This window comes from Mus musculus, chromosome 9 (genome assembly GCF_000001635.26).
Source record: "Mus musculus strain C57BL/6J chromosome 9, GRCm38.p6 C57BL/6J".
NCBI classification, from domain to species: Eukaryota; Metazoa; Chordata; class Mammalia; order Rodentia; family Muridae; genus Mus; species Mus musculus.
In genome coordinates, this window is record NC_000075.6 from 66,000,261 (window position 1) to 66,022,888 (window position 22,628).

Here is a 22,628-nt window from a genome sequence, read left to right on the forward strand (position 1 = left end):
TATTGGGTTTTATTTTGTTTTGTTTTGTGGTATTATCTCACCAGTTTAGTTAGACTGCTTCTGCCTCCTGAGTGCTAGGGTGGTTGTGGACCACCCCCCCCCCCTTCCACAGCCTTAAGGTAGATCCTAATTCACGGGAAGTCTAGTGATGGGCTCACCATCATCCTATAGCAACTTGGAAGTACTTGAGAATTGACTATACTCAAGGATTTAAGCCTTCCTTTCTATGCTTAGCAGAAATGCTTTATAGATAGAATTATTTAATGAAATTCGATATAATGTTACAATTACTTCCTTTGAGCTTTGGTCACTAAACTGCTCATCCTCCTCCTGCTGCCAGCCAGCTGTCTAATGTCAGGCAGGCATCCATTTTACTGGGCCCCTGCTTTCTTCTTTCTGCAATACCAAGATTGGGGTTAAAGAGTCCTAAGCAACTAACAATAGAAAGTGTGGCAGGAGGTGAGGTGGCAGTAGCGCCTGTCTCAGAGGGCACATTTGCAAGTTACAATATATAAAGTAAAAGTATTACCATCTTAGCCAAACTTAGTGACCTCATTGTTTTCTCTTAATCTTAATGGTTGTTATATGTTTGTAGCAAAAAGTATTTGGATGTGGGGGCTTGCTGGAGATAGATTAAGCAGTTAAAAGCAGTTATTGCTCTTACAGAAAATCTGAATTTGGTTCCCAGCACCTACATCAGATAACTAACACTGCCTGTAACTCCATTTCCAGGGAATCTGATAGCCTCTGGCCTTGTGGGCACACAATTGGTAGATATAAACTCAGGAAGGCACACACACATACATATGCATGAGTAAAATCATAAAACAAACCTTAAAATATAGTTTTAGTTTATGTCAGTAAAGTGGGAGGTAGATAAGAGTGGATGATGTGCCGGGCAGTGGTGGCAGACACCTTTAATCCCAGCACTCGGGAGGCAAAGGCAGGTGGATTTCTGAGTTTGAGGCCAGCCTGGTCTACAGAGTGAGTTCCAGGACAGTTCCCTGTCTCGAACACCCCCCCCCCCCAAAAAAAAAGAGTGGCTGATGTTGTTGTTACTTTATTTTTTTGGAGAAAAGGTCTTACACAGTAACCCTGGCTGGCCTGGAACTTTCTTATGTAGACCAGGCTGGCATTGAACTCATAGATATCTATCTTGGATTAAAGGCATACACTACCACACCCAGGCAAGAGATGAGTTTTCATTTTAGTTTCAGAAACCTTATGCTGAGCCAGGGACAGTGGCATATCTATGATGACAGCTACTTAGCAGACCCAAATAAGAAGATTGCTTAAGTCCAAGAGCTCAAGGCCTAGCCTAGACAGCAGAGTGATACAGAACAATGGGAAGGAAAGAATAAAACTGGGGAGGCGGGGTGAATGTGGGGGGGGGTCACAGTGAAATGACTCAGCAGGTAAAGGCACTTGCCACCAAGTCTGACAAGTTAAGGTTAAGCCCTCAGTCCACATGGAGGAAAGAAGTGACTCTTACACGTTATCTTCTGACTGCCACACACACCTATGAATGCACTTTCATGCACACACACACACACCACAGTAAGTAAATAAACAAACATAATTTTTAAAAAGAAATATTTGGGCCAGGCATAGTGGCACATGTCTTTGACCCTAGCACTTGGGAGGCAGAGGCAAGCAGATCTCTGTAAGTTCCAGGACAGTCAAGCTACATAGTGAAATCCCATCTCTAAAAAAAGTTTTTTGGATTTTCCTTCCCCCAGCTTGCTTATTTCAAGGTATTTCCATTATTATTTTTTCTTTCTTTTAGCTTTCTCGAATGGAGTATGTACACTCAAAGAATCTTATTTACCGAGATGTCAAACCAGAGAACTTCTTGATTGGCCGACAAGGCAATAAGAAAGAGCATGTAATACACATTATAGATTTTGGACTGGCCAAGGAATATGTTGATCCTGAAACCAAAAAACACATACCTTACAGAGAGCACAAAAGTTTGACTGGAACTGCGAGATACATGTCTATCAACACACATCTAGGCAAAGGTGCGTTGAAAGGGGCAGGTTATGTGAGCATCTTCTTCCCATAACACTGACTATGCATTACACTGTGAGTTACAACTTGTACCATCTGCTGCATCATAAGGTAAGTGACATTTTTTGTACTTGAGAGAGTGGAATGGTAAGTTGGTGATGTTCTCATATATCTTAATTCTGTGTTTTCTGATGCTTCGTTCTTCAGCAGTTTAAGAGTTATTGCAAGATGATAGTAGTATTTGCATTAAGTAATGAGACTTGTATTTATTTACTTGTGTATGACTCTGTACACGTAAAAGGAGGAAATCAGGCCAGGCCTGTGTTAATGAAGGGGTTTCACTAAACATGGGTGCTGGGACAGGAGAGATGGCTCACCAGTTAAGAGCACTGGCTGCTCTTCCAGAAGACCAGGTTTGGTTCTCAGCACCCACATGGCAGCTCATAACCAGCTGTAGCGTTAGTTCCAAGGAAGGAATCTGATCTGTTCTGAACTCTTTGGGACCAGGAACACATGTGGTACACAGACATACATGCAGGTAAAACATGATGTGGATAGTATGATTAGCCCAGTAGGTTATCCCTCATGGCAATTATCTTTATTATTCTATAAAGTATGTTTTGAGCATCTACCCTGTATGACAGTAGAGCACTTCCTCGTGTTGGTGTTCTGCGATTGCCACTGGAATTATCTCCAAAGTTAGGCTTCATGAGCCCAAGTGCTCTTCAGGTCAAATCTAATATGCCTTACCATTAGGTTTGTTCTCCATTTCTCTACATATTGTAGCGCGCTCTCTCTCTCTCTCTCCCCCTACCTCTCTCCCCCTCTCTCATGGTGTATGTGTGTGTATCAAGACAGGGTTTCACTATGTAGCCTTGAACTCAGAGATCTGGATACCTCTAACTCTCAAATTCCGCAACTAAAGACATGTGCCCCTGTGTTGATAAAAATTTTTGTAATTGGGTATAGTAGCATACACCTTTAATTTCAGCACTCTAGAGGCATAGGCAAATGGGTCCCCACGTTTGAGACCAACCTCATCTCCATAGCAAGTTTTAGGCCAATTGAGATTACCTAGTGAGACCATGTCTCAAACAAAACATAACTCATAAATGCTATCTCAGGTATCACACACTAGAGAAGTGTCCATGGGAGTTCTAATATTGTTGGCTTTTAAATGTGTAATATTTTTTTAAGTTGTAATGAGGGAGGGAGACCCTGGGAAATATATTGTCAAATAGCTCAGAGAAGTGCTCTTCACTTTGTAATGGAAGTTAGCAAAGGAAAAGGTGTTCTTCCTGGCACTACATCAGATGAGCTACCTCTCATTGATTAAAACATCCCAGCCCAGGTTTAAAACCATTATTTAATGGCTAAAATTAGAGAACACTCTTTCTTTGAGCAAAATACAATTAGCCTAAAATTGGGGTGTTGTGCCTGTAAAGCAAACACATTTTTCTTATAACCTGAAGGGAGCCTCCACCATGTTGAAGACATTTGTGTCTTGTTCATTTCCTAGTAGCGAAACCCTTCTTTGAAAACAACAACAACAACAACAACAAATCCACTGTGAAAAGTGAGGAGGACCTACCTATTGCATTACAGTGCAGACTATCCAAGCAAGTATGGAGACAGCACGTGCTGGTTTTCATTTACATTTTAAGACCTAGCTGCAGACAAACAGAAATGAAGATTTAAGACCTAATAGTTTAATATTGATTATTTTAAATTTTTAGAGCTCAGCCAGGTGGTGGTGCACACCTTTAATCCCAGCACTCGGGAGGCAGAGGCAGGTGGATTTCTGAGTTCCAGGCCAGCCTGGTCTACAGAGTGAGTTCCAGGATAGCCAGGGCTACACAGAGAAACACTGTCCTGAAAAACCAAAAATAAAATAAAATAAAATAAAATAAAATAAAAATAGATAAAAATAAATTTTTAGAGCTCAAAAATGATTTTTCAAATTACCTAAAATGGCCACATTATTTTCACATAAGAAACTGAGGCCCAATGTAGGTGGCTTGGCTGCATTTTCACTTTACTAGATGGTGTTAATATGAGTTAATAGGAACAGTGAGCACAGACCTAGGTCTCACACCTACTTTAGGTGTCATAGTTTCTCTATTCTGTGTCCCAGAGCAATGCTTTTTTTTTTCTCCTCAGGACTTACAGAGCTACATCATTTGTGTGTGTGTGGTGTGTGTGTGTGTGTGTGTGTGTGTGTGTGTGTGTGTGTGTGTGTGAAAATTGTAAATCTGTGGAGAGCTCGCCCTCTAGTGCTCACTTAGCTACAATTGAAGCATTCGCCTAGGGAATTTTTTTATCCTCCCCAGGCTTCCTGTTACGTACAGGAAACAGATATAAAAGCAGAGGTGTGATGCCGTGTGGGAAACTCTCCCACTGTGCTTCCCTGTCTGTCTGCTCACCTCACATGCTCTGCTCCTCTCCTCATTTCCTATGCTCTGTTAACAAACTTTTTGTCTGACTACTTGTTTTCAATCCCATAACATTTTATTGCAAATTTCAGACACCTCACGTAGGCCAAACTGTCTGGAGAGCTTGTGTTTTCTTACATCCTTTTAAACGCTTTTCCCCTCCTTTTATTCTTAGTTTTAATCCAGGACCTGTTCATTCAAGGAAGACCCTTCACAAAATTATGCCCCAGTCATGGGTGTCTCCTTTTTTTTTATTAGAAACTGCCTTTTCAAAACCCTTTTTGTCAGGCATAGTGGCCCATTTCTGTATTCTCAGCATTGTATAAGCAGAAGGCAGGAGGATCACCAGAAGTCCAAGGCTTGCCTGAGTTTCATAGTGAATTCCAGGCTAGCCTGGTCTACCAAATGAGACATCATCCTCAAAAACAAAACAAAAAGTTAAGGAAAATCCCCCTTCTGTCATAGTACTATTTATAAAGTTGCCTTTTCAGACAGGGTCACCCTCAAATGAAGAAGGTGAGCTGGAAGGTGTATGATGTAGGAACTGTTTAGAGGGCAACTATGAAGTAGTAGCAAGGAACAGTGATATGCACAGGTGACAGTAACAGAATGAAAGCTTTTAAGTTGAAACAGTTCATCTACTCTGTAGAGTACTGTTCATTTTTATGTTGTTAAAATATTTCTTGTTTATTTGACGTGTGTGTGTGTGTGTGTGTGTGTGTGTGTAAATCTATATTACTAACCCTCCAACTCCTCCTGGACCTCTTCCAACAATGCTCCTCTCACCTTCATCTTTTCCTTTTCTTCCTCCTCCTCTTCTGAATAACCCACTGAGTCCAGTTAGTGCTGCCTTCAAGAGCATAAGCCAAAATAAACTGACTTCCTCTTCCTCCAGCAACCATCAGTTGTCATTCACTCCTCAGCTGAGCCTCAGGAGCATCCCCCACCCACACTGGAGTTATTGGCTGGCTGCTGTAAGTTGATGAGTGCAGTGGCCATGTCCTGTCCCAAAGACTGTCGTTTATATAGCACTCTTTTCCATCCTCAGCCTTTACGTTCTTCCCACACCTCCTTCTGTGATGCCCTTGAGCTTTTCTGGAGGGTAGAGATAGCCCACTAGGGGAAGCACTCAGCAGTTTGGAGTCTCTCAGAAACTTTTCTGGCAAAAGTGGAGAACAGCACTAATATATGGGTCTAAACATAAATATTTAGTAGGCAGCTTGACGTGTCTTTAAGTAAAAAACAATAGCAGGTTTCCCACTTAGGCCCATTTCCAAAGAGCATGACACTTTGACCAGGTTTACAGTATCACTACTCATTCCTTCTTGTGCAAGTTTCCCATAATTTGAGACAGCAGCTATGCTATGTTGTGCTGTATTTTTAGTCTGTGACTTTCCCAGCCTAGATGACAATCTTGGATTTTACTTTGAGTTCAGAAGATTAGAATCAAGTTGAAAGCGATAACTAAGCAAAGTGGTGGGACGTAGTCCTGTAATACCAACACTTGGGAAGCTGAGGTACAAGGATCATGAGTTTTAGGCCCACCTGTCTTAAATAAGACACATTCAAGGTAGTCTCTTAATTCTCCTTATGTGTATACACACACACACATACACATACATATCCCCGATTCCAGCCAGGGTATCATTTAGTCCAAGCTGGCCATGAACTCACCAAGATCATCTGCCTCTGCCTCTTTAGTGCTAGGGTTAAAGATGTACACCGCCAAGCCCAGCTGTAATCTCTTTTGGAGAAGCTCTAAACTTGGCTAAAACAAAAAGTAAATACAAATCATGCCTGTACTTTGAACACTTGAGAAGTGGAGACAGGATGATCATCCTGAGGTACATAGCGATTTGAGACTGTCTTGTGCTACATTAAAGCCTATCTCTGTAAAACAAGAACAATAAATAATAAATGCCTTGATGAGCCATAACTGGTAAGTTCAAAGTAGATGCATATACTAGTTAGTATTTAGTGTTGACATCCAAAGATCTTGTCAACTATTCCATAGTTACTAACTTATCTTCCTATTTCAAAGGAGAGAAAAGCTAGAAACGTAGTCAAGTTCCAAAGACAGCAACTTGTTTTGTGTATCCAGAGAGGACACTTTTAATGTTAAACCGTTTTTTAGTTTTAAGGTGATTGTGGAATACTTGGTTCAAGTGGGATGTTAACCAAGAAGTGATATATTGTTCTCTGCTGACTTGAAACTAAAGTATTGCCGGGTGGTGGTGGCATACGCCTTTAACCCCAGCACTTGGGAGGCAGAGGCAGTCAGATTTCTGAGTTCAAGACCAGCCTGGTCTACAGAGTAAGTTCCAGGACAGCCAGAACTATACAGAGAAACCCTGTCTCGAAGGGGAAAAAAAAAAAAGAAGAAGAAACTAAAAAAAAAAAAAAAAAAAAAAAAGAAGAAACTAAAGTGTTCATTTTTGTGATGAGTTAAAATTGCTAAACGTGGGGGTGGGGGTGGGGGGTGCTTGCCTTTAATCCCAGGGCAGGCAGATCTCTGTGAGTTCCAGGCCAGCCTGGTGTATACAATGACAGATAGCCAGAGCTACACAAAGAAACCCTGTCTTGGGAAAAATTTTGCTAACATGTATACTAGGTATTCTGCATCTTGTATCTCTGTGGGCCTAGTCCAAGTGGACTGCCTCAGCTGGGACAGTCAGCTGTGCAGACTACTGCCTGTTTTCCTTGTGATAACCAAACTAAACAAGTCCTGTTTGTTTATGTGTAATCCCATGCTCATGCAGGTGTTGAATCCGGAGTGCTTTGCCCAGTAGCTAGCATTGGGTCTTGGTTGGGATTTAGAATTTACTCTTCACTTGCTCTTTACTTGTTAGCAGCAAAGGATGGCCACCTATTGTTTTTCAATTTTAATCTAAAATATTATTCCTGGTTCAAGTGTACAAAGATTAGTAAGAAGAGCCTTTCTAGAGCAGAAGGGCTTCGGGAGGGATTGTTTGGTTTTAAAGCTCTTTCTGCTTTAATAACTGCAAACATAATGTGTGTGATCTGTCTTCCCTCCTAGAGCAAAGCCGGCGAGATGATTTGGAAGCCTTAGGCCATATGTTCATGTACTTCCTCCGAGGCAGCCTACCCTGGCAAGGACTCAAGGTATCCTTGAAAGTGCTTTTTGTCTGCTCAGTTGATAATGAAAGGGCTGCCTAGGGTGGTGTCTCTAAAAAGCACAAAGGGGAAGGTTGGTTTCCAAGATGAGAAGCAAGGCTTGTGACATTAGTCCACGTTGTAAAATGTTGGTCACCTGGGCTTGGGGAGCTCTGTTCACATTTGGCTTCCTCACCACCTTCCTATCCTAACTCCTGCCTCTCTGCCATTCTCCTTCCTCCCCTCCCTCCTCCCAGCCGAGGCAGTGCTGCTTTTCTCATCGTGTTGGTGGCCCTCCTCCACATCATCACTCTCAAGGAGGAGTGTTCCCCAGCTATTGGAAATTTTTACAACAAAACAATGACAGCATCTGCTACACATTTACCAAAAAAGCCAACAGGGTTTTTCCAGGCTCCTAAGGAGAACTAGGAAATATATATTAATCCTACATAGATAAAGGATTCACCTTAACAAAAATAGCAGAAAAAGATTCAGGCTTCACACTGCTGTTTGTTTAAATACATTATTGAATAAATAACTTTCAAATAATAGCCATTTCTTACAAGCATAAGGTTTTTTAGGTAGATGTTTCTTTAGGTAGATGTGAGTAAACTCCTTTTTTTTTGGGGGGGGGGGGGTTCGAGACAGGGTTTCTCTGTGTAGCCCTGGCTGTCCTGGAACTCAGAAATCCTCCTGCGTCTGCCTCCCCAGTGCTGGGATTAAAGGCGTGCGCCACCACACCCGGCATAAACTCTTAATACAGTAATAGGCATTATGATTACCCTGTAGCTGTTACTAGGAAACTTAATTTTCTAACCCTTCCCGAAGCCTTTTACATAGTCAGATATAAGGTATATTTTTAGTTGTAATTTATTTCTTAATATGGAAAGATACTTAATCTGTAATTTGAGGTATTAATATACTTCCTTCCTCCAGGTAGGCAAAATAATCCATTTTCCCGTGCTTTCTATGACATGACTTCTACACCCATTCATTCTCACTAATTAAACACGAGGCCTTGTACATTCTCCGCAAATGTCCTTTCTCTGAGCTACAGCCAGACCCTCCTATTCTCTAAAAAATTCTTTTCTTAAATTTTTCTCCTGTCAGCTCTCACCTATAATTATCCAGTCCTGTGTGTCTTTTCACTGATAGTGACATGTTACATATAGCTTACACATCCTGCTTGCTTGAAACTCTGGTGGACTCTGAGACCCCGTTTTGGTGTTGGTAGTGGATTTAGAATCTCTCCAACTTACTTTTCCTCGACGTTACTTAATTCTGGGTGAAGCAGGCAGGTTAGAGCCTAAGGGAGCGTCACCCAAGGCCCAGGAGTCTCCTGTTTATTCCTTATGCTGCGTTGGGACTGCTCTGACCCTCTGGCACACATTTACTTGTAAGCAACCCCTATTCTGCGGATATCTTTCATTTGTCTGGAGAAGTTTTGTTTATTGGTTGGTGTCCCTTGTCAGTAAAGCTGTCTTCTGAACCCTGAGAACATTACTTAAAGGATTCTTCTCATTTCTTGTCTTTCCAGTCTTTTGAACTTGGCACTAATTTTTCTCTCCTTTGAAATAAGATAAATTACTAACTACAGAAAAGTTGACAAAAAGTTGTGACTTCACCTGAGAAAACATACTCTTTGGATGTCAACTGAATGCTAATAACTTATGCATCTACTTTGACCTGCCAGAAACGAACTGGAAACTTAGAGGGAGAAGAGCTGAATGACTTTGAACTCTTAACTGGTCATGGGAGATTTCTAAGCTGCTGCAGGTTTTAAAACACTACTGCATAATGGTTCTGTTATCTTATCCTGTCTGACCATCTCATCTTAGATTACTAAACGTATTTGCAAGTGACACTTCCTAGAGCTCAACAGAAGTTTGTAGGTATCTAAACACATGGCTTTAAAATGAGATCCACTAACAAATCCCAGCAGTTTGAGTGGACATAACCATTGTGGCTGCAAGAGAGATGGCTCAGTGGTTTTAGAGCATGTACTGCTCTTGTAGAGCACCCACGTTCATGCATTTCCTAGTCCCTACGAGTTAATTCACAGCCACCTATATCTAATTCCAGCTGCAGGGAACTGGCTTCCTCTTCTGGCCTCCTCAGGCACATGTACCACGTACAGATACACACATATACACATAACTGGAAGTAACCCCAGTGTCTGAAAACGTCCTTAAGCCTGCTTACTTAGTATGTCTTTCCAGGTGTTTTTCTTTCTTTACTTTCTACAGGCTGATACATTAAAAGAGAGATATCAAAAAATCGGTGATACCAAAAGGAATACTCCCATCGAAGCTCTCTGTGAGAACTTTCCAGGTAGGATGCTAAAAAGATAATATACAGCCAATGTGACTGTCACTTCAAAGTAGTAATGTCACAGTATCTATAGATACTAGTAGATATTGGCCAGATCATTTGAATTTCTTTTTATTATTATTCAGCCTAAGGAGGTATCACTTTTATTTGGTCCATAAAGAAAATATTAGTGTCAGATAATCTGTATAGATAGCTCTTGTGTGGCTCAGAGCTTACTTACCCTTTGGGGAGGCATTCAGTTAACAGGAATGGCTTTTTACCTCTTTCTTAACAGAGGAGATGGCAACCTACCTTCGATATGTCAGGCGATTAGACTTCTTTGAAAAACCTGATTATGAGTATTTACGGACCCTCTTCACAGATCTGTTTGAACGGAAAGGCTATACCTTTGACTATGCCTATGATTGGGTTGGAAGGCCTATTGTAAGTACCCTTTAAAAAAATAAAATTTCAGACCAGTACCACCCCATCTTTTTACTTGCCAGTCCTTCTGCTCGAATCTTTGAGGAGAAATTGCTTTCATTTAACGACCATTTCCAAGTAATACTATATAGGTTGCCATTCTTAGACCAATGAGTTATATGTTTTTTGGATTATGACTTGTGGGGGCTGGAGGGATGGCTCAGCAGGTAAGAGTACTTGCTGTTTTTACAGAGGACCCTGGTTCAGTTCCCAGAATCCTAATAACCATCTGTAACTCCAGGTCAAGGGGATCCATTGCCCTCTTCTGCTCTGTGTGCACCAGGCATGCATATGGTGTTCATACACATATTTAGGCAGTACCTATACACATAAAATTAAAAAATGAATCTTCAAAGAATATAATGTGTATCGTAGGATACTAGAATTTGGACCTGTGTTTTGCACATTTTTTTTGAGTGATTCACAACTTAGCACTATCTGTGCTATAGAAGACCTTGACTTCTGTAGGAATAGAACCCTTTCAGCACTGTAGGAAACTTGGCTTTACTGTTCTGGCCAGGAGTCCACACCATCAGTCACTGTGCTAACCGATAATGCTATAGAACTGGGTTGTTGGGTTTTTGGGGTGGGGGAATCTTTCTGAGATAGTTCTCAAATGGATTATTGAGGACCAGACTACCTTCCCTTCTGCAGATAACCAAACATGGAAAAACAAGATGGCATGAAAGAAAAACAGTGCAGGCTGGAAAGGTGGCTTAGCAGTTATGAGCACTGATTGTTCTTCCAGACGGCCTGGGTTCATTTCCTAGGACCTGCCTGGCAGTTCACAGCTGTCTGTAACTCCAGTTGTAAAGAATCCAACACTCTTCTGGCTTCCTCAGGCATTGCAAGCATGTGGTGCACAGACACCCATACACATAAAATTGGGGGGGGGGCTTATTTATTTATTTATTTGTATCTTTTTTACAGTCCAGTCGTTATCCCCCTCCTTGTCCACCCTCTAACAGTTTCTCTTCCCATTCCTCCCACCCCAACCCCCAACCCCGACTCCAAGAGGATGTTCCCACGCAACCCAACCCAGCCCACCAGGCCTCCCAACTCCCTGGGGACTCAAGTCTCTTAAGGGTTAGATGTGTCTTCTCTCACTGAGGCCAGACCAAGCAGTCTTTATATGTTTCGGGGGCCTCAGACCTGCTAGTGTATGCTGCCTGGCTGGTGGCTCAATGTCTGAGAGGTCTCAGGAGTCCAAGTTAGTTGAGACTGCTGGTCTTCCTATGGGGTCACCCTCCTCAACTTCTCCCAGCCTTTCCCCAATTCAACTATAGGGGTCCCTGACTTCAGTCTATTGGTTGGATGTAAATATCTCTGTCTGTCTCAGTCAGCTGCTGGTTGGGCCTCTCAGAGGACAGCCATGCTAGGCTCCTGTCTGTAAGCACACCATGGCATTAGTAATATTGTCAAGCCTTGGAGCCTCCCCTTGAGATGGATCCCAAGTTGGGCAGGTCACTGGACCGCCTTTCCCTCAGTCTCGTCTCTATTTTTGTCCCTGCAGTTCTTTTATACAGGAACAATTCTGGGTCAGAATTTTTGACTGTGGGATGGCAACCTCATCCCTCCACTTGATGCCCTGTCTTTCTACTGGAAGTGGACTCTACCAGTTCCCTCTCCCCACTGTTGGTCATTTCATCTAAGGTCTCTCCCCTTTGAGTCCTGAGAGTCTCTCTCCTCCCAGGTCTCTGGTACCTTCTTTTAGAGGGTATCACACTCCCTGAGGTTTCATATTTCCATTTATTCTGTTGGCCCTCAGGGTTTCACTCTGCCCCCACTCCCCAACCTTTTCCCTTCCCATCTCCATCTCCCATCCAGATCCCTCCCTCCCTCCCTCCCTCCCTCCCTCCCTCTCTCTGCCCTGCCCCCTTGGCTGATTCCTAGTCTATAAGAATTATTATGTTGCTACTCTTTCAGAGCTGTTTCATTAAGCTTACTTTCCCCATTTACTGTTTTGGGGAACATTTTTGAAGACAGGGTCTTACTCTGTAGTTTTGACTGTTTTAGCACTCTGTAGACCAGGCTGGCCTCAAACTCACAGGCTGTCCTCTGCCTCCAAGTGCTGGGTTTAATGGTGTATGCCACCACACCAACACTACCCATTTGACCTTTACTTTCATTTTTCTAGCCTACTCCAGTAGGATCAGTTCATGTAGATTCTGGTGCATCTGCAATAACTCGAGAAAGCCACACACACAGGGATCGGCCATCACAACAACAGCCTCTTAGAAATCAGGTATGTGTTAGTTTTAAGTTGTTTTAATCATTTCCCTTCTTTATAGCTACTGCTAAAACCTAGATATGGAGTTCAGAAAAAAATAGCTGATTTAGTATGACATTGGACAACTGTCAGAGTAGGAGTAAATGCACTGAGATGAAGCTAAAGAATCTGTTGTCTGAGCTGGGTGGTGGTGGTGGTGGTGCACGTCTTTAGTCCCAACTCTCAGGAGGCAGAGGCAGACAGATCTCTGTGAGTTCAAGGTCAGCCTGGTCTACAGAGTAAGCTCCAGGACAACCAAGGCTACACAGAGAAACCCTGTCTGGAAAAAGAAAAAAAAAAAAAAAAAGGTGAGCCTGACCCTGCAGGTATGTGTCATTGGCTTTTACTCTCAGCATAGGAAGAAGCAGACAGATCTCCCACCTACCCCACCCACCCCACCCCAAAAAAAAGAAAAGAAAAGAAAAAAGAAACAAAAGAACAGACTCTGAGCCTTAGAGAGTACTCTGGTTTTCAGGAGACCTGGTCACTTAACTGTGAATTAGGATCTAAGGTCTGAAGGACTGCTGGGTGTGCAGATAGACACAAATACCCAGGTCAATCTGGAAATTGTATAAGGTGCCTTAAAGATGTAGTTCAGGGGTAGAGCATTTTCCTGGCATGTAGAAGACCATGGTTCAGGGTCTGACACAGCCACCAAAAAAAAAAAAGTTGTTTAGAGCCCAATATGGCAGGGCATGTTTCTAATCACAGTACTTGGAAACAGTAAAATTGCTACAAGTAGAGGCCAATGTGGACTGCATAGCAATAGTCTTGTCTCAAAAAGCCAAAATAAGTAAGTAAATAAGTCTTCACAATTTCCTCTCTGGGGAAGGGAAAATGAACAAAATTAATATAAAATAATAACAGAAGTAATGTTGGGAGTAGAATTCTGAGTGATATTTTTCTGAAACAGTTTTTATGAGGTTTCAGTTTTATAATAAGTAGAATGTATAGGGCCATGGGATATTTGCTGCACGCCTTTAGTCACAAGTGCTTTTGAAGCAGAGGAAGGTAGATCTCTGCGTCCCAGTCCAGCCTGGTCTACAGAGTGAGTTCCAGAACAGCCAGGGCTGCACAGAGAAGCCCTGTCTCGAAAAACCAAGGGAGGAGAAAAACAAAAAGAAGAATGTATAGAAAGAGAAAAGAGATAAAAGTGAGACCATAATTATTATATCTCAGCTCATGATTTGGTAATGGTTTAAATTAGTGTATAACATAATGAGTCTCTTAAGACTGTTTTGTACACATGTGTTGTTGTACTTTGTTCAGCTACCCAGTCTGCCTCTCTTTCTCTCTCACTGACCCCCTTCTTCTCTTCCAGTTTCTGGTTTCACACAAATACTCACTGTTTTTAAACCTAGATTGCCCTTGTGAGAGAGAATGGAACAATTTTGTTTCCTGCCACCATTGCCCTATCTTGTTCCTCCCTTTAGTAGTCTCATTATTTGTTCCCACTTTCATGTTATATAAGGGACCATGCTGTGGCTTGTCAGGTATAGCCACTGGCTGGCAAACCTAATGGCCTCAGGGATAAGTAGAGAGCTTTTATTTCCAAAGATCTGACAAGTAGGGGCTGGTGAGATGGCTCAGCGGTTAAGAGCACTGACTGCTCTTCCAAAGGTCCTGAGTTCGGATCCCAGCAACCACATGGTGGCTCACAACCACCCATAATGAGATCTGACACCCTCTGAACAGCTACATTGTACTAATGAATAATAATAAATAAATCTTTAAAAAATATTTTTAAAAAAGATCTGACAAGTAGATAAGCCATGTAACCAGATAACTGTAACACAAGGCAGAATAGAGAAGAATTAAAAAGTAAGACCTCTTGGAATTGATTGGTTGGTTGGTTGGTTGGTTGGTTGGTTTGTGACAAGGTCTTTTTAGACAACACTGGACACAGAGATCTGCTGAGTGCTGGGATTAAAGACATGGGCCACCATGCCCAGTCTCATTTGAAATTAGAAGGAAACATTTCTTCAAGTCAGAGCATGACATTATTTCACAGTGAGGCTGGAAAGCTCCATTTGAAATGTTCTTGGAAGAAGTAGAGATGAACAAGACAGTGAAAGCAGAAAGAGCATGACCAATAATAATTATGTATCTAATGGAGCCCTAGGAATTGTGGCTACAAAATAGGAAGTTCCCAAAATGGTGGAATTAATGTCAGCAGGCAAGTGGGCTATAAATCAGAAGTCTGATAATGAGGAAATTTGCTTTAAACCCTTTTGTTTTTAACTTGGCAGCTAGTACTGAGACCAATGAGAAAGCTTCTTGCTGGAGACAGCCCAAGCAGTAAAGTGCTTGCTCTACAAATATGAGGACATGGTTTTGATACTGAGCTATTAGTTAGTGGCACATGTTTATAATCTCAGGCAGGACAGGTAGAGACAAGAGGATCCCTGGTGCTCAGTGAGCAACCAGCTGGTGGAAATCATCACACTTCACGTCCCAGTGAGAGACCATGTCCTCAAAGGCTGTCCTGCATCCACTTGTAGACATACATGTAAATGTACTTACACTCATATAAGCACAAGCACCATAAACACAAAGCATTTCAACACTGATCTGTACATTTGGATCAGATATAGAGATTGTTCAGCCTGTACACAATCTTGTGTTCAGTCATCCACACACAGTGTAAATAAATGTCCATTTCAACCCTTTACTTTCTCTTCTGGCTTTTTAAAGATTTATTTATTTAAGCCGGGCGTGGTGGCGCACGCCTTTAATCCCAGCACTTGGGAGGCAGAGGCAAGCAGATTTCTGAGTTCGAGGCCAGCCTGGTCTACAAAGTGAGTTCCAGGACAGCTAGGGCAATACAGAGAAACCCTGTCTCAAAAAAAAAAAAAAAAAACCAAAAAAACTATTTATTTTATATACATGAGTACACTGTAGCTGTCTTCAAGAGGGTGTCAGATCCTATGACAGATGGTTGTGAGCCACCATGTGGGTGCTGGGAATTGAACTCAGGGCCTCTGGAAGAGCAGTCAGTGTTCTTAACTGCCGAACCATCTCTCTAGCCCCTCTCTTCTGTTTTAAATTATTTTTTTATTTACTTTTTGTTCTGGAGATCAAACTGAGAACAAGTGAACAAGTGTGCTACTAGTGAGTTACATTCTTAGTGCAAGCCCTCTTTTTTTTTTTTTTTTCTTTTCATTTTTATGTGACTTAAAACAAAAGCAAAACCAACTTTTGTGGAATGGAGTGATAGCCCAGTTAGTAGAGTGTTTGCCCTGCAAGTCTGAGGACCTGAGGAGTATCCCCAGTACATATTGAAGAGCATACAGCACCTATGGGGGAAAGCAGATTGGTAATGAGGAGAGGTGACTCAGGAATTAGGAGCTCTGTTGCACTTCCAAAGGACCCAAGTCAGGTTCCTAAAACAACAGAACAGAAAAGCTGGGCATGGTGGCAGGCATACAGCTGTAATCCCAGAAATATGAAGATTGAGACAAGCAGTTCCCTAGGGCTCACTAAACAGCCAGCCTATCTTACATGATGAGTTCCAGGCCACTGAGAGACCTTTTCCTGGAATGAATGAATGAATGTATGTGGGGGTCACTGGGGAACAACACCAAGGTTGACCTCTGGCCACAGTACATGTGTACATAAATGTTTACACATGCACACACCAAAACAAAACAAGAACAAAACCATCATTTATGGGAGAAGTAATTGTTTTGTGTATATATCATAAAACCCTAAAGAATGCTAACTGGCCAGTAAATGGACTTTTTAAATGTTTTATTGTCATAGATTAGTTATACATGATGATTGGTTTCATTGTGACCTTTTCATGTGTTAGGATGTGTTTTGTTCATATTTATCATTCATTTCCTTCCCCTCCGCTCTCCCACTGATCCTTTCCTCTTCTCAGCTAGTTTCTCTTTTACTTTCACACTGCTTTTTCAAAAATTTACTTACTTTATGTGTGTGTGTGTGTGTGTGTGTGTGATATAATGTATATGTACACACACATACATGATACATACACACACACCATGTATGTGCAGATGCTGGAGAAGAGGGCATTATTAGTTCTCTGTGAACTGGAGTTATAGGCAATTGTGAGCTCTCTGGAGTGAGTGCTGAACCCTTGGGGCCTCTGGAGGAGCAGCAGTGCTCTTTACTGCTAAGTCACCTCTCCAACTGCCTATCTTCTTTTGTCTTTGGTGACCATTGAGTTTAACTGGGGTTGCTTACTGAGGAATGGGCAATTTACCAATAACTACAGGGCTAAAAAAAAATGTTCCTCTCCTAGCAACTAGTAACTGCCTATAGATCCTTAAATAGGGGCAGGTCTTTGTGAGCTCCTTCTCTTGCTTTTTTTATTTTTTATTTCTAGTATGTTTGTCTTTGTGCTTTGTATGTGCCTGGTGCTGACTGAGGTCAGAGGAGGGCATTAGATTCCCTGGAACTGGAGTTACTGACAATTGTAAGCTACCATGTGGGTGTTGGGAACTGATTTCAGGTTCTCTGCAAGTGCTCTGAGATACTGTAAAGTATTTAAGTCTTGGGAAGCTGGGCACTGTTGTGGCATACACACACCTGAAGCAGGAGCATTCATGAGTTTGAGGCCAGCCTGGAGTTATATAATGAGACCTAATTCTACATAATAGTGTAAGAACTTGAATACTCTATTTAAACTTTACTAAACTAATTGTGTATCTTCTAATGTTAAAAAAAAAAAAAACATTCAATTGTCTAGGCATCAGATAATGTCACTGGGTTTATAACATGGTAAAATTTTGCTAGATACCCCAGCCTTTTTTTTTTTTTTCCCCCAAGATAGAGTTTTTCTCTATAGCCCTGGCTGTCCTGGAACTCACTCTCTCACTCTGTAGACCAGGCTGCCTTCAAACTCAGAAATCCCCCTGCCTCTGCCTCCAAAGTGCTGGGATTAAAGGCGTGTGCCACCACTGCCTGGCCTACCACAGTCTTATTTTGGAAAACTTAACATCTGAATATCTATCAACAGAAACGGTTGGATGGGAAGCATCAAAGTAGTGTATACTCTAATCCCAGCTACACAGGTCACTGGTGGGATGATGGTATGACAGTTCAAGATCAACCTAAGCAACTTAACCCCTCAGGGAAGGGATATTTATAATAGTTTCAACTCTCTGTGATGCTGTCAGCATGAAACCCAAACCCCACTTATAGAAGTTACACAGTAAGCAAGTTAATACAGCTATCTCCTTATTGAACCTCTTCATCCTCCAAAGGAAGTAACAGCAAATCAGACCAGAATCTTTTACAGTACTGTTACTACCTATCCATGTGACTTCAGAGTCTGTTAATAATGGTGAGTAAATTATAGCTTTATAGGAAATGTCTGTTAGGGCACTTACTAATGAACTTTAAACAGTTCTTATCAATGAAATCCTTAGAGGGAAATAGTCAATATGGAGCCTTAAGCTATAGAATACACATTTATATTTACCAGCATTTACGGGATTTATAAGTTCCTTACCTAGTGTTCATGTAGAGGAATGATACTCTATTCCAACCCCTGCTGTTACTGATATTAGCAGCAATTAAATTTTTAATTACTAATCCTTCATTACTTCCTCTTAAACTACTCATTTTCATTTTTTAAACCTTTAGGGCTATTACACAGCTGTGAGACATGGTGGTAGTACCTCAGCCATCTGGCACAGGGCAGAAGGGACCTAGACTCTTGAGAACAAAAAGTCACACATAAGTGATAGCAGACTAGCATGAGAGCTTAAACAACAAAGTGGTAAAGAAGACATGAGGACAGCCTGAATGGCAGCAAAAATAGAAACAGTATCAAGAGTTTTAATTTTTTAGAGACCCTATTTTTGCTGAATAAATATCTGCCTTTTGCTTTCCATAAGAAAGTAATTCACATCAGTCATGTCAGTTAGTAAATTGTTTCTAATTCCAAATTAAATACTATTGGCCCAAGGAATCAAAAGCTTTATTCTGTCTTTGTGTGCTTGCTTGTTCTTAACGTGTCAGTCTCCTTTAAAAAGATATTTTGGGGGCTGGAGAGATGGCTCAGTGGTGAATATCACTGACTGCTCTTCCAGAGGCCTAGATTCAGTATTCAGGCCCCACACAGTGACTTACCACCGTTTGTGACCCCAGTTCCAGCATATCTAACACCTTCTTCTGGTCTTCATAGGCACATGGTACACATACATACCTGTAAGCACAACACTCATACATATAAAACAAATCTACAAATACTTTTAATAAGTAAAATATTTTTTAAAATTAAAGAAAACTACTTTTCTCGTTTATTTAGATATGAAAGCATATTCCAGCCACTGTTCATCTTAGTGAATCTCTTGTTAGTCAGCTATGGTGTTTTACGCCTAAATCTCAGCACTTAGTGTGCTGAAATAGAAGAATTGTTATGAATTTCATACCAATCAGGGTCTCAAAAATGGAAGAAGAGGAGAAGGAACAGCAAAATAAGAAAAAACATGTCTCATGGACATTAACCTTGAGAGTAGAAAGCTACCTACCTATTTAAGAAAATGGCATCATCTTGGTTCCTCATAGGAAGACTTTTATCTGCTCAGTTATTTAATCAATGAAATTATAAGTATGACTGTTGCTCAATATCTTTTAACTTTTCTGAATTTGATCTGCGTAGTGGCTGCTGAAATCACACTAATGTGGAAGCTGAAAGGTGATTCCCAGTTTTTGGTTGGCTCCCTCTCTACTCTTGGTCAGTACAGGTTTTCTTTCAACTGATGTGTTGGTTGGTTAGTGGAAATGAATGCAGCCATGGTATTATTTCTAGGTGCTCTGCAGCAGTTGTTAATGTCAGGTTCCAAACAGAAGGCCTGCAGGAACACTAATGTACTCGGTTTTGTTGTTGCTTTCTGTTGCTTTACCTTTCCTTCCATATCTCGCTGTCATGCTTCCTAATGCCTAAGCAGACTACATCATCAGAGCGCCGAGGAGAGTGGGAAATCCAGCCCAGCCGGCAGACCAATACCTCATACCTGACGTCTCACTTGGCCGCAGACCGCCATGGGGGTTCAGTACAGGTACTCTGTCTTCCCTGGCCTTCTTAGCCTGGCTAGTAGAATGTTGGCTTGCTCTTGCAGTTTGGGTCCTTTCAGATGGATGTTTACGCAGGGGTGAGTTGCTTCTGTTTAACTGATTATCTCTGCTGATTTTCTCTCTACATAGACTTCAGTAAAAATCATTTTTTGAGATAATTCCTTTTTTTGTCATTGACATAAAAGCATCTGTGTGGTTTCTGTATTGAGTTAACCTGCCCTACAATCTTGGTCTACTCATGATCTGCAAAATACCATCAAGGTAAAAGTGTGCTAGTATCTGAATCATAAAGTCCTGAAACTTAAAATTGGAGCCTTCTAGTACTAGAGTATGCATGTGTAGCTCATCTGATGATGATAGATTAGTTAACACCTCACAGCCTGGGAGTATTGATTGCAGGGATTTCCTGAGTTGATACCCAAGGAATTGAACTGTTTTTTTTTTTCCCCTCTCTGGAATAAATTTGGTTTTGGAAATTATTTCTGTTTTTATTTGGGCTCGCCTGAATTTTTCTTCTCTGTGTAGTTCCAGGAACATCTTCTGTCTCTTCAGTTTTCTTATGTGTAACTTTTAAAGTCATAACCAGAAAAATTCAACTGAATATTTTTCTCATACTGATTACCTACTAGTAGAGCCATAGAAATGAACTTCCTGTGTGTAAATAAATCTTAATAGGCCTGATCTTCTGGAATATGCTTTTTTAAAGAAATGACTCACTGAAAGTTTTTATTCATAGGAAGTTAAGACACTTTTAGCCCTATAAAGTACTTCATAGAAACATGAAGGTAAAATGATGAATAGACACAGACTTGCTTTTATCTCTTCTGAAGCAGTGGTAAAGGAGCATGATGGCCAGGCAGCTCCAAGGCCAGCCTGCTCTAAACATTGTGTTCCAAGCCAGCCAAGGCTACATAGAGAGACCTTGTCTCAAAAAAGGAAAGGAAAGGGAAAGGGAAAAGGGAAAAAAGGGGAAAAGGGAAAGGAAAGGGGAAGAAGGGGAAGGGAAAGGAAAAGGAAAAGGAAAGGAAAGGAAAGGAAGGAAAAGAAAAGAAAAGAAAGATAAAATAATTGTTTAGAGGTAGAAGTCCATAGAAAGGTGAAGAAAACAGTAATAGCAACAAAACATTGGAAGTTGAAAGGCAGATTAAATAATAATTAGCATAAAATTTAAAAATTGAATCTTAGTCTGTTTACCCTGGCATTTCCCAGAAGCCTCAAAAATTGGCTTTTAAGTTGAAGAGTAAAAGTAGGACATATGCTAAAAAAAAAGATCGATCGAGGGGCTGGAGAGATAGCTCAGAGTTAGGAGCACTGGCTGCTCTTCCAGAGAACCAGGATCAGTTCCCAGCACCTACATGGTAGGTAGCTCACAACTGTCTGTAACTCCAGTTCCAGGGGATCTGATGCCCTCATGCAGACTTACATGTGGGTAAACACCAATGCACATAAGATAAAAATAAATAAATTAAGCAAACAACATCTGAAAAGATTGGTTGAAAGTCTTAAGAAGGCAGAGATGCTATATGTTGCTTCTTCACCAGAGATCAAATCTTTATTTGAAGAGGGGCCGTGGGAGTCAGTCCATCGCATCTGATTCTGTTTGCTCACACCTACCCCTGCCCTCCCAACAAGCCTCACCTTGTTTCAGGGGCCGCATCAGGCAAGACCTGAGACAGTCTTGGATAATTGAAGACGTGGCATTGTGTGACAAACAGGTGGCTAATGTATCGTTTAACTACGATGCTTCACATCAGAAATACTGAGTGGCTAGTACTGCAGAGCTGGAGAGAGTACTCAGCAGTTAGGAGTACTTATTGCTTTTGCAAATTACCTAGATTTGGTTTCCAGCACCCACATGGCAACTCACAACCATCTGTAAGTCTGCTTTTAGAATCTAACACCTCTTCTGCTTCCATAGGCACTGGGTGCACGTGTGGTGCACAGACAGACATGCAAGCAAAATGCTGATGCACATAAAACTTTTTTTTAAAGAAAGAAATACAAGGGAAAAAATGTTAGTTTTGTTTCAGAACAAAGTGTAATTTTGCTGATAGAAAAGCATGACAAAATAACATCAAATCAAAGAGAAATCAATAAAACAGTAACAACATAAAATGAATTCTCCAGAAGTACAAAGATTTCTCGATGTAGAAAAGTGGATGTACTTCCCTCCTCAGAACCCAGGGAATGCCCGCCGTGTTAGCTGCTTACGTACCAGTCGGTGCCCCGGAGGAATCCCAAGGGAGTTACATGAGTTCATTTCTGGAAGTTCTTGATATTTTACTTACTATATTCAAAATGAAACCAGGATTTCTGCTATAAAAATAAATTAAGGAAGAAGGTGTTTATTTGTTTTTGTTTAAAGTGGGTTTCTAGACTAATAGATGTGAAGTGCCCTTGGAGGCAAGGTGTAATGCTTAACAAGGAAGAGTGGGTGTGTGGTCTCCTGACTGACTGACTGACTGACTGACTGTTTTTTCCATGTATTGTTGTAGAAAGCAAATAGCTAGGCAGGAGGTAAATACACACACACACACACTCTAGAAAATACAACCATCCAGAAAGAAAATTGAAGGGGACTAACACCATTATTCTCCCTAGTGCAGTGGCAGCCAGATCATCTTGAAGTATAATCCCAAATTGTCAAGACCCACCTAGTCTCACAGTGTCAATTGATATGCACCCTCTTGTTTAAAAGTTTTTAAGGCCTTGAAGAGATGGCTCAGCAGTTAAAACTGTATACTACTCTTGCACAGGACCTAAGTTCATTCAGTTTCCAAAATATCAGGCAGCTAACGTGAACTGCAGGGGATTTCACACTTTCTGGTCTCTCTGGATACCTGCACTCAGATACACATACCCATTGTCCTAGTTGCTTTCTTTGATAAACACCATGACTTAAACCTTGTGGGGAGAAAAGAAAGGATTTATTTCTCTTTCATTTAGTCTCTGAGGGAGGC

At 41.3% G+C, this 22,628-nt stretch overlaps 1 protein-coding gene across 17 annotated transcripts in view; it reads left to right on the forward strand.

Annotated features, from left to right (window-relative positions):
- Csnk1g1 (casein kinase 1, gamma 1) overlaps positions 1-22,628 on the forward strand; it is a 136,048-nt gene that overhangs the window by 91,293 nt on the left and 22,127 nt on the right. For 11 of the 17 annotated variants that reach the window (XM_011242704.2, XM_011242703.2, XM_011242708.2 and 8 more), the window contains 6 exons: positions 1,787-2,021; positions 7,480-7,565; positions 9,803-9,887; positions 10,162-10,310; positions 12,487-12,594; positions 19,542-19,652. In XM_011242704.2, the coding sequence (XP_011241006.1) occupies positions 1,787-2,021; positions 7,480-7,565; positions 9,803-9,887; positions 10,162-10,310; positions 12,487-12,594; positions 19,542-19,652 (774 nt within the window). Of the gene's footprint in view, positions 1-1,786; positions 2,022-7,479; positions 7,566-9,802; positions 9,888-10,161; positions 10,311-12,486; positions 12,595-16,501; positions 19,653-22,628 lie in introns of all 17 variants that reach the window. The other 6 variants (XM_011242709.2, XM_011242712.2, XM_011242710.2 and 3 more) reach the window with 3 other exon arrangements.